Source organism: Temnothorax curvispinosus, unplaced genomic scaffold (genome assembly GCF_003070985.1).
Source record: "Temnothorax curvispinosus isolate PA1 unplaced genomic scaffold, ASM307098v1 QBEX01006268.1, whole genome shotgun sequence".
NCBI lineage: Eukaryota > Metazoa > Arthropoda > Insecta > Hymenoptera > Formicidae > Temnothorax > Temnothorax curvispinosus.
The window spans coordinates 116,954-133,178 of NW_020216048.1; the positions used below are offsets into that span (position 1 = coordinate 116,954).

Sequence of the window (16,225 nt, forward strand, 5' to 3'; positions counted from 1 at the left end):
AAGTAGCCCGCCGGAGAGAATCCAATGGTAAATTAACGGCGCAATTAAACGAGATGAGAGATTAGCGGTGCCGTCTCGCCGTTAATATCGCGAGGGCGGCGTTTTTAGACGTTCACCGTTGTATTTACTGCCGCCTAATCTCCGGTTAGTGAATTTCATCACTAGCAAACAGTCGTGACATTTCACCTGTGTGCTCCGTTGGCCTCGATAGTCAAGCGACCACATTCGCCTCTGCAGATAAATACGTGCATCACTTCCGTGTTACCTTATGACCTACCTCAGCAAGAAACCAACTACAACGAACGTAGGCCCTCCTGTTATAATGTTCCTCGACGTGTGATTTCTTTTTATAGAATAATGTACACGACTCTTCGTCAAACTTTGATAAGTTGGTTGAGCAAAAAGAATTTTTTTTCAGGAGATATTAAATAATTTCGAGAATGCGATCTTTACATCAATAATTTCAGACTTGACATATGTATATGTGCATGAATCATTCGGACAGATTCTACTCCTTTCATAACCATACGTCAAAATTTTTGAAAACGATAATTATTAGTCTACTAACGCAACACAGCTATCTGATATCGATCCTGTATTCCCAACAGTGTGGATAATTCAATCTGGATAAAATATTGGTAAACGCAGTTAGTGAGCCCTACAATCTTACCCAACTTGTTACCCGAGAAACAATGGGTATAAGAATAATATAAAACTTTCTCGATTGGGAGTGGCGGGTCGAAGATAGTTTGTTCCCGAGCGCGATGCAATGCCTCACCGCGTAGAAAAGCTTCCTAATTATCATTAAAACCGCACCGTCTGAAACCGGCCACCACAACGAGCACAACGTGAGATTTATTGCTCGAGGGCCGATCCCTTTCGGTTCAACCCAATTACACCATTATCGGTCGTGATCGACGATGAGGCAACGAAAATCTCAAATCTGTATGTTTCGTGTATAATAATGTATCTTGCTAAATATTGCGTACAAAAGATTTAAATCGCGATATATATTAGTAATAAATTTATTAGGGCTAGGATAGTTAGATATACTGTCCAATTATATAGCGAAGTGGACGGGCGCGTTGAGTGATCGTACTTGCAAAATGGCTCGTGTCAAACGCGAGAGCGAGCGAACGGGCTGCGCCCTTATCGCCAGGAGAACGAATTGTATCGGCGCGGCGGCGACGGCGCATGATGCAGCAGCGTCGAACGGCGGAATCGAGGCTACGAGTCGATTCTCATGGCCTCGGCTTATATCGTCTTTCCGACGAACGAAAAATCACACGACCCGTGAGGTCGGGATTTAAATCCGAGCGCGATCTAGTCGTCTCCGTGCCGCCGTTGGCGATCCAGGCGAAATTTAATATCACCGTAATGGGGATTCGCGCGCGGCTCCCGCGACAAAGAAAGAAAAAGGGGTCCCGCGCGCAAGCACGCGCGCGGGCGCGCTCTACATCGTTTTCCTCCCCCTCCCCCGTCTTCTTATGCAGTTCTCGTAGGCGAAGGATTAAAATGCCTCGCATTGTTATGCCGTCCTGTTGGATACGCTAGGCGGCTGTAATACGAGAGGGATATATAGCGCGCGCGCGCGCGGAACCTGCATCGAGAAACGATATACGAGGAGGCCTCGGGATGGAAAGTGGCCGGTGTGTCACGACACTCTCCGTATGATCGTTCGCGATACCGCCGAGAAGAAGTTATCCAAAGTTATACGCATTATCGCGCGGCGTGGAAGATGAATTTTCTGACTCAACTTCGACGCGGAGAAAAGAATACTTGACCGCAATCTATATCACGATGCGCGATGACGCAATGAACAACGGCGACTTCTTTTTTTTTCTGCATATCTTGCGACACGGTTATCCTCGTAATAGCTTCGCTGCGTATTGTCTCTGATAATATATGCGCTCGCGCATTTGCGTACATCTAGAAGCATCGACGCATGCAATTTGCGGACCCATGTACGCGCGCACGTTTGTGTATACGTATGTATCTTCTCGGAAAGTTAAGCGGCTTATGTTCGATGGATGCGAGAGGCCTAGAGAAAGTCCGTGTATACTCTGTTTCTCGTACGGATGATAGCGCGGGGAATACACGAATATGTTTTGGCGTTATGCTGCGCCAACGTCTCCGTTCGGAGATGATAAAAAAAAAAAAAAGAAATGTAAGAATATTCCTTGCTAATAATTCGAGATGACACTTTACGACGACGTCTCGTCGGATGATTAAGGACACGCTACCGAGCTCATGAAAGCTTTATTTAAGGCGGCAGTTAAATGCGCAGGTATACTGCGCTGTCCGCGCGATATGTCGTCATTCACCACCTGCGTAGGACCATAGGAATTCGCAGCGAATGACACCACGTGCAGGTCGTAGGCGTGCGCGTGGTGTAAAATGCACATTATTGAAAAACTGGGTCCTGCGCGAAAAACAGGTACTCTCCAAGCTGTATACTCTCCCGCGTTCATCGTTGAACGTAACCGTACACATAATTCCAAGTTCTTTATATCTTTAATATATAAAAACGTATAAAATATAGCAATGTTTACATGTTATAATATGATATTATGTACGACAACGATATAAATCATGTCATATATAAAAAGATATTCCTGATTTCGCAATAACCAGAGGCATTCGTATCCGAGAATTTAATATTTAAAAACTTCTGATTTTAATCAAATTAAATCGGAATATTCCCATAAAAAATTTAACGTCACAAGATATTTCCTTTGCGATGCGAATCGTCAACACTTCTTATTTGCAGATTGGATATTCGCGAGGTCTCAGCCAACCGAACGATGTTTGAGTTAGCCTTAGGCAAAGATCATTATAGACACGGTGTGTTCATCACTGTTGTCGAGTGTTGTGCACATTGTCGCGACCCGGATTCGATAGCGGGATAACTCTTCGAAAAGATCACGAGCGCGGATCATTTGCCGTGACGTCTTGTCAGAAGTTACCCAGTATTCCGAAATTACCCCGTTTGTAACTGCAAAGCGCCTTCCAAAAAATAATTGCGCCGAGATTTCGTATCTCGTTAGATACAGGCCGGATAATTGTACGACTTAATTTTCGGAACGATGCAACGTGAGGCGCGCATTGTATGCAACAATCCACCGGGGATCGTGGAATGACGTAACGTGTACACGGGGAAACGATCCCGAGACGTGGGCGCACGTTCGTGTTTTAGTTCGAGCTCGCGCGTTCGAATTTAATGAGTGCTCCATTTCATTTCGACTCGCTCCTCGTGTTCCGTGTGTCACGACGAGAATTCCGCGGGGCGCGTTTGCTCTCGCGGCAGGAAAATTTATTTCCGACGGTGCAGCAGGCAGCAGTGGCGGGAGCAGGCAGCGGAATACCGGGCACACGCGCGCGTGTCTACTTATTTATAATTGACTTGTGCCTGTTACATAACTATACGTTCGCATTCCGCGCACGGATAACAAAACAGTCGGTTAGCGTCTCGGCGGGATTATTGACTGCCGACAGGGATGCATAAATCCGGTAGGAACGAACGCGAGATACTTGGTCGTGCGAATCAGACATTAACTAACCACGCCTTGTCCGAAAGGATCGCAGATTCTTTCATATATTTCATCCTTCTTGTGCACGTGAGAGTTTCGCTATCGACAGCTGCTCTCAGGACTGAATCAAATCCACCAACGTCAACTTGTCAGACTTAAAATAAATCATTCAACTTTATCTGCGTGTATCATAACTAACGTTACGAAAGAAAGAGGGTCGCTTAATTTACTCGACTAACTTTGATAAAATCAACTCTTACGACTGTTCCTTTAAGCGTTAGTAAGAATCAGTTAATCTCCCGTTCCTTTTTATGAATAAAACAAAGAGAGGAAATCAATTAAATGTTCGTCAGCTTTATTTTATCATAATATTATTCGTGGGAGTAAATTCGCGTCCGTAGAGAGTAAAATGTTCGGTCTTATTTAACCTTCCGGATAAATGCAGTAGGTACCTTTTAGAAGAGTGAAAAGGTAAAATGGTTTCCGCGGTGCTGTCAACGCTGTTATACCGTGCAATCAACAATCTAACGTATGATTAATCTAATGTACGATTTCCGTATTTGCTCTCGCGCGCGCTGACGCAATCCGGCAAAAAGAGACCGGCGCGGCGTAAGATAAACAAATGAGGGAGAATGAGTCGCTGGAATTGATATACCTATAGCCGGAGGTACGAAGTGGCGTCTTAAAGATTTACATATAATCAGCGCCGGGGACTCGTGGAGAGTATACGCGACTCAAAGGTCGCCTTGTTACGAGGTGATTCCTCGAGTGGCGAGTGGTCTTTGCCATTTCCCATGAGCATAGCCATAAAGGCGGCGGAGGTCGACCGACCGACCAACCCGACCAGCCAACCAACACGATGGATCACAGCGATAAGGATATATGCAGCATGTACTGCAGCTTGTACAGTACACCGGAAGTGATCCCACCGCACTCGCGCGCGCGTTTCGTAGAACGGTCCGAGAAGTAACCAGTCTCGTCGTTCTCGTCGGCAGCCACCGTCTCTTGTCTCCGCGTTTCTGCATCCGTCTATTGCCCGCGGTGATATTTGTCGATATATTTTCGCGTGGGCGCAGATCGACCGACCCGAATGCCAGTCAGCTCTCTACCTTTTACTTCGGTACGCCAAACGAATGCTGTCTACGTGGGCAGCGCGGAGTAGTATTATAATAAAGTCCCGCGGAATGATAGAAAGGTGCAGGATGCTAATAATAGCCTTTCGCAGGGTCGCCGCAGGTCGGCAGGTGTGTGCCTTCGCGGTATCTACTGTTCCACGGATCGGTGTCGTCGACTTCGCGTTTGTTATTGCGAGTTTCGTGACGTAGTCATAACTCGCAGAACTCGAACGAGTTGAGAGAGAAACGTTTCAGCTCGCGCGGGCGCGCGCAATAAATGAAAAAATAAAATAAAATAAAATAAATGCCAAGACGACTCCCTTCTCCCCGATCCAGTTACCTGATTTTATTTAGAGTACTTTGTGTTCGGATAATAAGAGCGGCTTTGTACAACAAAATGACATTGCAATATCGAGATCTGCGATCGAGAGAAAGCCGCAAAACGATAGAGCGACGCAGAAATCGAAACAGCGCGTCGATGCGAGATCGATTCTTTTAAATTCTACCCATAGGCACAGACGAGTCATAAAGCGTAGCCTATAACAAAAATAAGAATAAACCGTTAATGGCCATTTGCACAACCGCTAGTTGGGTGGTAAATGTCCATCGGTCGTAAATTGTCCGGCCCGATCGGTGAGGCGGTCTTATATCGCGCGCCGCAGCGTTGGAACAAAACGACAAATGGAGCGGTTTGACGCATGCAGAACGCTTTCCGGAAAATTTATGACGCGCGTCTAATTGTCGGCGTTCTCGGCGTACACCTCGACAGTTTAATTTCAAGAGTAAAACAAGGTTGAGATTTAAGCCGCGTTATCCGACGTCATCTAATCGCCCCACAAAAAAAAGATCACTCAAGGATAAGAAACGTATGTTTCAAAAAAGAAACGTGACAAACGAGGCAAAAAGTCTCGCGATGTCATACGAGGATCCGTCCTCGAGAGTTTTGTCGCGACAAATTCGCACGTATATCTCGTCGGCCGACCTCTCGAATTCGGAGCGCGCGCCGATAATGAGCGCGAGATAACGCGCGCGGAGAACACGTTCGGGACACGTTCGGGACGGGATTCTCACGACGTGGTGCACGAGTCGGCAAGCATCCACGCCCCAGAAACCGACGTATCGAGTTCCATGATCCCGCTGGCCTCGCCACGACGTCCGTCTTTCCAAGTCTGTCGTCGACAAAGCTCCTTGAAAATTGTGCAACGCAACCGTGGTACATGGCTCGTTTCGCGATCTCCCGGTACGATGATGTAGATCATGTTTTTTTTTTCAGCGCGCTCGCGAGATAAGATCTCGCTTGCGCGAATGAAACCGAAACTGGCCGCTCCCACGCGAGCATTAGGTGCCGCTTGTTGTTGAAGCCTGAGACGCGATAATTCAATTGACCACCGTAATCGCGCGAGGAGAGATGTAAATAAACGACAATAATGTATATGAGATCGAGAAACAGTCGAGATAAAAATTCTCTCGATTACCGTAACGTACTTTGCTGAGCGTTTAAAGTTTAAACGAGATTGCAACGTGTACCAGAAACGTTGTTCTTGAATGAACAACGATACTTCATTCCATTAACTAAAGAACTAAACTATAGACGCGGATGAACGCGGAGCGTGAGAATAATTTCGCTAAGTAGCCGGAGTATAGAGTATAGTCGAAGTTTAAATGGGTACCTTCATATTCAATGAGCATCGAGCGTGAGAATGATGTTTAAGACGAAAGTGGAAGCATTGCCGAGGCCTTTTGCGTATGACCCGGCTTTATGAAACACGTATCAAGCGGAGATATACGTCAGCGTAGAGGCGGACAACGAGACAACTTGTCCTGTCAGCGAGATGCCCCGAAAGAATATAAGAGCGAAGGAGAGCTAGGAAGGCGGACTTATTCGGCCTATTTACGGCAATTGTTTAACGGGAGCTCGTGAAGCGGGCGTTTTCTACACGTTAGTTACACGCATAATTGGAGATCCCGCTCTTTCCCGTCTTGTCCTGTCTCGCGAACAACAAAGGCAACCGTTGACAGACGTGCAGGGAAATTGCAGAGTTGCGCCTTAGAGAGGGCGGTCTCGCGATCGCACGAACTTTAAATAGAGCTCCTCTCCGCCGCGCCGCGCGCCAGCTCGCGAAACCTTTAATTATGCACGATCGGTAGAGCAAGTGGCTTCGCGAGTGCATTGTTGAGTGCTGGCATACTAGCCGCGATTACATTGATTAAAATATTTCAGCGATCTAGAAGAACTGTATGCCTCAACGTCGACGTCTCTCGGCAGTCGACTTTCTCGTACTTCAAACGGAGCTTCTCTATCGGTGGAAACCTTTAATTATAAGCGATCAGACAGCGATTTCACAAATAGACATTTTCTGTGTGCGCGGCGTATCGTTTATGTGGATTGGAATAAAATATTTTATCCCGGATAATATTACGATACGTAGGCGAGCGTGTTTCACGTCGACGTTGGCATTGACTTTCTCTGTATCGACTTCGAAAGGACATCAGAGATTCGTCGCACGGGCGAAGCGCGGGCCTCGCAGGGAATTTCGAGATCCTGCCCCCCATCCCTGACTCCCGAGTTTAGAATAATCCATATTCTTTTTGTGGGCGTGAACCAGATGTAGGAGAGCACGCAGTCGCGGTGTCGCCAGGTTACCGTAAAACGTGACTGGAAGAATAAGGATTTCGATTCTCCCGTAATACCCGAGCCGTTGCCTCCCGGGCTTAATAAATTCCCCGTCTTTTTCATGTTCGCCGATCGCGTTTGTTCTTCGACTTCATTCGTGGAAGGAATTCGATTAATTCGTAATTAGAATGACTGTATCTCCGTTCCATGAAACCCACGATCACGAATGCGGCATAAAGTTCAACACGTGACTCTTTCTCATCGCCATGTGTTTCTTAATGAAATACTTAGCGGTCGTTACACGTATGGAAATGCGAGCAGCCTCGATTCTAGCAAGGCTTCAACATGAATGTAATTTAATTTGAATATGTCACCAGATTTGTAGACCAGAGCAGCTATTGCGTTTCACCGGCGGTAATCTTGAAAATTACGTAATCGCGTCAAAAGGCAAACAGAAATTTACTGCTACGGCGATAGGAATAAATAGGAAATATAAAATTACGGCGTCATCTTATTGCTTATTTTATCCCCGAGGGCGCTAATGTGACGAACGGTCGTAAAATCCGGAGCACTATAACGGCGCAAAATTGGTATTTGAGGCATAAAGCAAGTTACGTAAAGTAACTCGGCCGGTGTTGATAACTCGCCGTTCAATTAATTCCTAGAAAAATAACGCGGTCTCCGGATGCCCGGGCGAGGATGCTAGCGTGTTAACCTCGAGCCTCTCTCGTTTTGCAGGTGATATAGAGGACTGTCTAGTGGCTCCAGTTTCCCAAGGTCAGTTCACGCCGCTGCCAGAAGCCTTGTGCTGGGCCATTCTGGAGCTGACTTCTCAGAGGCAGGCGGCGACCTTGGACACCCTCAGATCAGCCCTGAGGAATGCCTTCCCGGCCATGCAGAGGCCCAGCCGAGAGCTCGTTTACGACGCGCTCGCCAAGCTCATGCAAGAACGAAAGATCTATCACACGTCTCAGGGCTACTTCGTCGTAACGCCTGAGACCAAGAGGCTTAGACGCGACTCCGGTAGCTCCAGGCGGTGTTCCAGGGACGTGAACGGGTCCAGAGGTCAGGGTAGCATGCTGATGAGCAACGACGAGGCGGTGGCACTCGTACACGGCGAGATGCTCACTCTGCGAGACGGCGATGTTACGCATCAGGCCGTACAGACGAACCTGGCGGACGTTATTTGCGGAGGTAAGACGAGTCTTGCTAATTATTCTCTGAGCCTGACATCACTTCGAGCCGTTCTTTCAATAGACAAAGTCCATAATTGTTAGCGGTTCGTGTATACACGCGATGACTTTGAAGAAAGTTATTCGTCAAAAATTTACTTTACCACTTTTTTTTAGACATGTCAGTTAAAATGTGAAAACATGAAGTAATGTAAACGCTGTTAAAAGAGACAGGCTATTAATCACAAGGAGCATAGATATATGTTATACGCTTCCACGAGGAAGTTGTCGTGCAAGAAGCTAATGCCGTGAAAATATCGGCTATATACATCGCGCGCGAAAGATATGGTGTCGAGTGACGGCGCGATTAACGTGCTTTCGTCTTCATTCAGTAGTAACCGCGGAGTTCTCCGCGTCTTATTAGAGTGTCGCGTATCCCGTTGTCTCCTGCGGTGCGCGAGACTTATCCACGAGGGAAAGTTTTCCCGTAACCATGTTTCCCGTTGAATCGCCGCGCCGTCTCGCGATATCAATCGCGATAGTTAATTTATAACGCGTTGCCGATCAATTTAACGCGTTAGCACCGTTTCCACGACGCGGGATAAACGTACGTGGGACCGAAATTATGTTTCAGGAAAGTACTAAATATAGTACGACAGAGTGGAGAAATTCTAGTTATTAAATAACACCTATAGTCGCTGAGAAATTAATCGTGCAGAGAAATTAATGTACGCTGCAGGCGTAAACATAAAGCGTACGGAGGTGGATTACTTATAATGCCTCGCGTAATTTTTGCGAAACGTCGAGGCACAATGACAAAAGGATGACACGCACAAAAGATGAACAGATAAACGCGCGAGGCTGAGATCGATTTCGCCGTGTCTCATCACGAGAGGATGCGCAGGAAGCCGGAGCCCTCGTAAAACTCGCGAGAACGAACTCGCTCGCCCGGCAGACCGGTCGTCGGGCCCAGGCAAACTCGTTCGGCACGTGTTCGGGAAACGTTCCGATTGTGTCCAGGAGGAGAGCAGTTCGCTAAGCTGCTCACTCTCCGAGGCCTTTTTCTGCCGGCGACTCGACGGACGGGTCGGGAGAGCGTTTATGTTGTTGTCGTCCTTGGTAGCCACGCAAGCCTCGCCGCCGGAAGATCGTCAATTCCTCTCGCGACCGCGTACGAAAAATCAGCGATCTTAATTTCACTTTTTGCCACGTTCGCGGAAATCTCGGGGAGGGACAACGCTCGTTTCTCCTTCTCCGCCATATGTCCACTTGTATTTTTATTCCTGATTCTTCGTCGTTAGCGTCTCTGAGCCAAGGAATCAGCCGTGCTGATCCCCGATTACACATGAAAAATCCTGACACAATTGTCGTTTCGTTTGTCGCCACGACATAAGTTCTCTTCTATCTACGGTTTTTTATCGTCTTTAACAAAAAAGTTCTCGCGTTTCGTGATACATCGGTCGAGACCTTTTATACTTTATATACCACGACGAAGGCGGAAGTTGCTTGCGGTGTGTCTTTTTTCGTTCTTTTTTTTTCAACGTGCGTCGAGTACGTCACGCGGGGAATAGAGTCGCCAGTATCAACATTGAGCACGTACGAGAACGAGGAGAAATAGGGAAAGAGAGATAAGGAAAGAACGGCTTAGGGAAGACGATGCCTGGAAAGCGTTTAGCACAACCGATATATTAGCTATTGGTCACGACATTGTCTACCGTTACATACGCTGTCGACATCATTGTGGAAAGGGGGGGGGGGGGGAGACAGGACCACACGTATATAATCTTCCTACTTTTCTCTTACTCGTTTCTCGACTGATTCTCACGCTGGTAACCCACTCGTCGTCGGGCAGTAACGTCGGCGTATCGCCCATGGCTATGTACCAAGATGAAACTCTCTGGAATGAGGGTATTCCACTTTTTTCTTTTTCTTCATTTTTTAAGTTACAACGCGCGCCTCACTCACGATATTAGCCCTTTTAACCGGAGCGACGCGTCGTCTTGGCGTTCGAATATATTTGTACGTGCGTCTACGCACGCCACGTAGAATTTACTCTTCCTAGTCGATCTGCCCGATGTGGTACACCTTAATTTTCTCGACACGCATACATGAACACATTTTCCACGATTATTCGTGTCTGACAGCATGACTGTTAAATCTCTAAGATAATCATCAACTTGTCAGCATATATTTTTTGAACATTTCATTCGTTTTACGTATGATATATATAATTATTTTCTATAATAGTATGTAATGTAATAAAGTGTTAAAAACAACTTTGTCTGTTTCTCTTCCAGGAAATCCCAACGACAAAGTCCTGTTCGCCAGGTGTCGGTCGATGCCCGGCCGTCTCGAGAGGCGACACTCTCTGCGGCTTTGGGGCTCGGCCAGACGTTTACACAGAAGCGGAAGTTCACGGTCCCTACCGCGAAGACCTGAAAGGAGCGACACGTCTTCCAGCGCGGAATACGCGAGCACGGACAGCGCGCCTCACAGTCCAACCAGTGAGTCTAATCGGGAAAGGGATTGCGTGGTGATGGGTGACTGCTTTAATGGGTGATGGATGAATCGGTTTTATTAATAAAAATGCTCTCGATTGTATATAACTGTCCTTTCAGAATTTCGGAGCTTCTAAACGAAAATTATTGCGTGATTATATTTATATTCGCAGGATGGGATGTTCGAATGATTATTACTTTTGCATTCTGTCTTGTGGACGGCTTTTTTTTATAGTAAATTGCTTTGCGCGACTAACAAATGTCCCAATTATACTAGGACAATTATAAACAATTATAAGCTTTGCGAAATATCCCAGATATATAGATAATATTACAATCCAGATCGCAGCTTCTTAGTCACCCCGTAGCTGGCAAGCCCTTTCTCGATCCTCATTGTCATCTAACAAAGCGCAACAAAATCTAAATCCCTTCCTCAAGGCTTTTCTGGGATTTTTTCAGAGAAGATAGGCCTGCTCTCCAGGCTCTTTCGGCGGAGCACAAGGAGGAAGGGCGCACCGTTAATGGGCACTTTCAGTGCTCAGTATCCCCCCACCGAGTGGTTTAATCCGCGCGTCGTGCATTTGCATAGCGTTGCCACGCAGACAAGGGCCGCCAGCCCTTCGGTAAGTTGCATACGAGTACTTTCCAAGAAGAACTAGCAAAACAAAACTTTTTACACAATACTTCTAGCGCCGCAAGGCTAATTAACCGGTTTCCCCAGCAATTAATGAGAATTCTTGAAGCGACAACGTATCGAGCTATCAGACCCTGAAACTTGAAAATTTAATAATAATAATAAACGGAGATAGTACAAACGATTCAAATAATTTAGTTAGAATTGAATTAAAGGAAAATAAGAATTTCTTGGTTGCAACGAGTTTTGGATCAGATTGAAATCAGATCGATCGAATCTTCTTCTCAGATGATGGAGGGTTTAGACCAGTCGCAGGCCAGTTTCCAAGTGTGGGATGACTCGAGCTCGGTGCGATCGGCCACTTTACCAAGGCGACATCGGCGCCAAGCCAGCGGTGACTCCTCGAGTTTGTTGGCTAATTCGACGCCAAGAAGCTCCCGAAGGCATCGGTCACCGTGCTCCACTCTGCCGAGATCCAAATGCTCCAGTCTGAGCAGATGCACGTCTAGAGCGTCTGTTCTACCGCCCAGCACCACCAACCAGGAGGGCTATCAAGCGCGTAACCAGACGCAGAACGATAAAAACTCGACGAATTCGTCGCCCAGCAGAAGCGGCGGCAGCTCTGGTTCAGTTAGAACGATAAATGCCAGCCCGGCTAAGACGACTACGTTGGGAAGGCCCAACACTAGGCAGTCCAACTCCAGAAGACCAAGTCACGATTTTAGCAACAGCGGCACTAAATTGGCCAACGGTTCTCCGCAGCACAAGGTGGATTTATAACTCCGTTATAAATATGTAACGAAAGATTTGCATGAATATGTATTTTCCATTACAGAAGAAAAAAAACTTATAAATATTTCTGTCCGTTATTTAAAAATGTATTCAAAAGTTTAAAATTTTGATTTTTAGATAACAATTGAATGATTAAGATTTGTAATTTCGATATAATTTTTTAATTTTTTTTATTTTTGAATAAGAAAATTTTTATCTCAAGGTGCTGCAAAAAACTTCGTCGGGTCATTCGTCTCACTCTAGCGGCAAGTCGATTTCCAGTACGAAATTGACTTGCTCGCCATTGAAGACGGCCACGCTGTCGACGAAATCGTCACCGCTCAAAGTCGTTCAGCAAGGTTCGCTGACTCCTCTGCAAGAGGCGCAGAACTCGATAACCCTTCAGGTGTCCACCAATCTGAGCCCGTCGTCGCAGGAGCAACGGACGATACAGAATAGCGTGACGCTGGCTTCTAACACGAGTAGCACGACGACCATTTCCGGCTCGCCCGGCACGAAGATCTACGTTCACCAGAATAACTCACCGATGAGGTCCGTAATCACTTTCGAGAACGGCACGGTGAAGACGAAGATTGCCGAGAAGGAAGTCATCGACTGCAAGGAGAAGCAGGAAAGGGAGCTGGTGGCCGAGAAAGCCTTCAAGACCCGGGTGGACGACGAGAAGCTTTTTAAATCGAAGCTAGACGACGAGAAGCTGAACAAGCCGGTCAAGGTCGAGCGTCCGTCATCCCTCTACGCGTCGAAAGAGCCAAAAACGAGCCTTTTACTGTCGGAATCTGACAAAGAGAACAAGCCGAAAGTCGAGGACGAAGTGCCTAATAAATTAAAACTGACGAATCGCCTGAACAATAGTCAGGCCCACCTGATCGACGGCTCGAGCAACAACGTCGACAAGAACGCCCTGGTGCACGAGGCCGCCGCGTTGTCCACCACGAAGAACACCAACGACGCGATGAACAACTCGCGCAAGCTTAGCTTGTCGCTGTCGAAGGACGCGCTGAGTTACCGCAATCTACTTCATCCCGGCTCGAAGAATAATATCGCCTCGAATCCGCCGTCGCCCACCAAGTCGTACGACGGATTCGGCGGTTCCTTCAACGACGTCTACATCGAGAACCTCGAGACGGTGAAGCAGCAGCGAGCCCCTCAGGGCTCCGAGCCCAATCTGGATAAGACCGTGAGCCGAGGCTCGGATCTGCACTCTTATCCCAGTCTCAGCGACATGCAGGTGCAATTTACCAGCCTGGCGGCGCAGAAGATCCTCAAGGGCTGCCCGATTAACAGCGTCGACACCTTGGTGGAGGTGAACATGGCGGCCGCCGATAAGCCCAACAACTGCGACGTCACCGTTCATACGGATTTTGGCCTCGTTTGAATTTCATCCCCCCCCCCTGAACATCCGTCGATTATCGTACTACGAGGGTAGGGACAAGGGAGCTGTCGATCCTCGCGTCCCACCCGAGCATATTACGTCCATGAAAAACAACGTGCCTCGAGGCGAGCAGGATCGAAGAAACGTCACTAACGCCTTGCTTCTCATACATGAGGATAGAAAGCTATACTTTTTTTTTATTTTTGTTTGTTAGTGGAAAAAGGCCACGGCTTGCGTAAGAATATTACACACGGGACACGCGTAACAGTTACCAGTGATCTGTCGCTTACGTACATCTCTCCTCTCTGTGTCTTTCAACGAGCATCCGTGTTCCCGAACAATCGCTGTGCCAATCTTGTGCTTTATTATCTGAATTAATACGATAAAATTTTCAATCTCGCTTATTGAGCATGAAATCCGCTTCTTTCAAAGATGCTATCCCGAAATAATTTCTCCATGATCAAATTACTAAATTATATTTTATACATAATAGAAATTCAGATTGTCGTGTAAATCGTACGTGTAATCAAGTAACAGACGGGTACGAAATGTATTTTGTACTCAAAATTGCGTTGAAAAGATATGGAAAATGCAGATATCTTTCTTCAGTTCGTTGTTAAAACAATCACCGTCCCACGTTTTCAAAAATACAGGATCAGCTTTTGATAATCCGAGTATGCGTATACCCGAAAAAATATATTTAACTCTTTTCAAGACTTACAAATTCATGGGACACGCGTGCATCGTTGTAACGTCGGTGGTTTTGCGTCGCTTTACTCGAGCTAAAGCGATTTGTCAAAGCGACAATCTCACGTACAACGGTCACGCGCGACCCACGGAATAAACAAGGAGGAGGTGAAAAATCTTTCCGAATTAAAGCACTGCCATTTTTCTACCGCGTATTTATACTCTTCGGATATTTTTCATATTAATTTCTATGCCTACGCGATAAAAAGACTTTCAGGCGCTTTCGTAGCGAATTAAGACTAAATGGTACAGCGAAGTTTTGTAACGCGATGTAGGCAGAGGATTTTCTTGTAAAATTTCTTTCGGACGATAAAATGTGGATTAAGTGATAAAGCGGAGAATGCCTTTACCGCGCGTTATTAGGCGCGTCATTAAGCGCGAGCAGCTGACAAATTAATAGCAATACCGTCCCCCAGGAAGCCCGGATAATGTAGAAAAGATCGAGAACGATCTTGATGCGAGGGTCGCGATTCTCGCTGCGCCGCACACCGCGGAGATTTGATATCAAATATACATATATGTTATACATAGTGTAGAAGAAGGGCGTTTTCTCGGAGCGCGGCCGCGCGGTACCATTCGCAATTAGTGCAATCGTAAATCTGTAAGTGCCAAAACTTATATCGTAGTACTTAATGACCGACCGCCTTAATGATTCCGTTCGCGCGACGACTTCGCCGGCGCATTTTTATTCGGCGACGACGGTGACGATTTCGGTCAGATTTCGGTCTCGAGCAAACGCGCGAGAAAAAAAGAGGGAAGTAATCGCCAATCGCGCGAAGCCGTAGCCTTAGATTAAAAACAGGTAGGCAATTAAGCGAGTACGGCACGAGAGATGAGGAAGAGACATGCCCGCTTTGTACATTTCATACTCTGTACCGCAGATTAACCGATCGACGACGTGGATTCGCGATCGCCGTTCGCTCTACACGTTTCAAAAAACGCCGACTTTCCGCTTATGTTACGCGCTTTTAAGTCACCTATCATTATCGACGAAATAATTACAAGTCGTAATTGTCAATTAGTGTGCCACAAACGATTATTATAACTTGCGAATTATTATTGTTACGGAGCTACAACAATTTATTATAATGCTATTACAATCTGTATGAATTATTATAATTGATTTTTTTATAACGGTTTAATAATAACTTAAAAAAAATATATATATATAGGACGTAATTTTTTAGCGTCAATTAATTTCGATATGAACACACGCAGAGAAATTTAAAATTACAATTGAAATAGTATGTGATTGAAAATTTGTGAGGATGTTGAAGGATGATACTAATTGAAGGCGAATTCAAAGTTCGATTAACTTAATCGGTGATTAACTTGTCAAGTGATACCATTCCGGTAATATGAATAGAATATGTTAAAAAAATTGGAAATTGAACGATTAATGTCCATTTCTACCAATGTAAATTACTCTCACTGTTAAATATTAAAGGATAAAATTTAAACCAATACTTTAGTTAGATAACATTTTGTTCTTTTTAATTACCATGTCGAATTTATTATTTAAATACAAAATAGTAGATATTATTTTTAAACTCACTGGACAGTGGAGTATGGCAATAATTAAAAATTATTTAAATATATTTTAACACTATAAATTTAATAGTGTTTAATCTAGATTTAACTGATTTGATTATCTTTTCTTCCCAATTCTTAGACCTAGAAAAAGATAAAAAGTAAATTAAATCGAGGTTAAAGTTAGTCTGCGTAGAAGTGGACGTAAAAGTCGCCGATTA

General features: G+C 45.7%; 1 protein-coding gene across 2 annotated transcripts in view; it reads left to right on the plus strand.

Annotated features, from left to right (window-relative positions):
• LOC112455612 (storkhead-box protein 2) overlaps positions 1–15,907 on the plus strand; it is a 76,708-nt gene extending 60,801 nt beyond the window's left edge. The window contains exons 4-8 of one of the 2 annotated variants that reach the window (XM_025017634.1): positions 7,998–8,453; positions 10,729–10,935; positions 11,368–11,552; positions 11,852–12,331; positions 12,558–15,907. In XM_025017634.1, the coding sequence (XP_024873402.1) occupies positions 7,998–8,453; positions 10,729–10,935; positions 11,368–11,552; positions 11,852–12,331; positions 12,558–13,730 (2,501 nt within the window). In that variant the 3' untranslated portion in view covers positions 13,731–15,907. The remainder of the gene's footprint in view (positions 1–7,997; positions 8,454–10,728; positions 10,936–11,367; positions 11,553–11,851; positions 12,332–12,557) is intronic. The other variant, XM_025017635.1, reaches the window with a different exon arrangement.
• Positions 15,908–16,225: the final 318 nt, after the last annotated feature.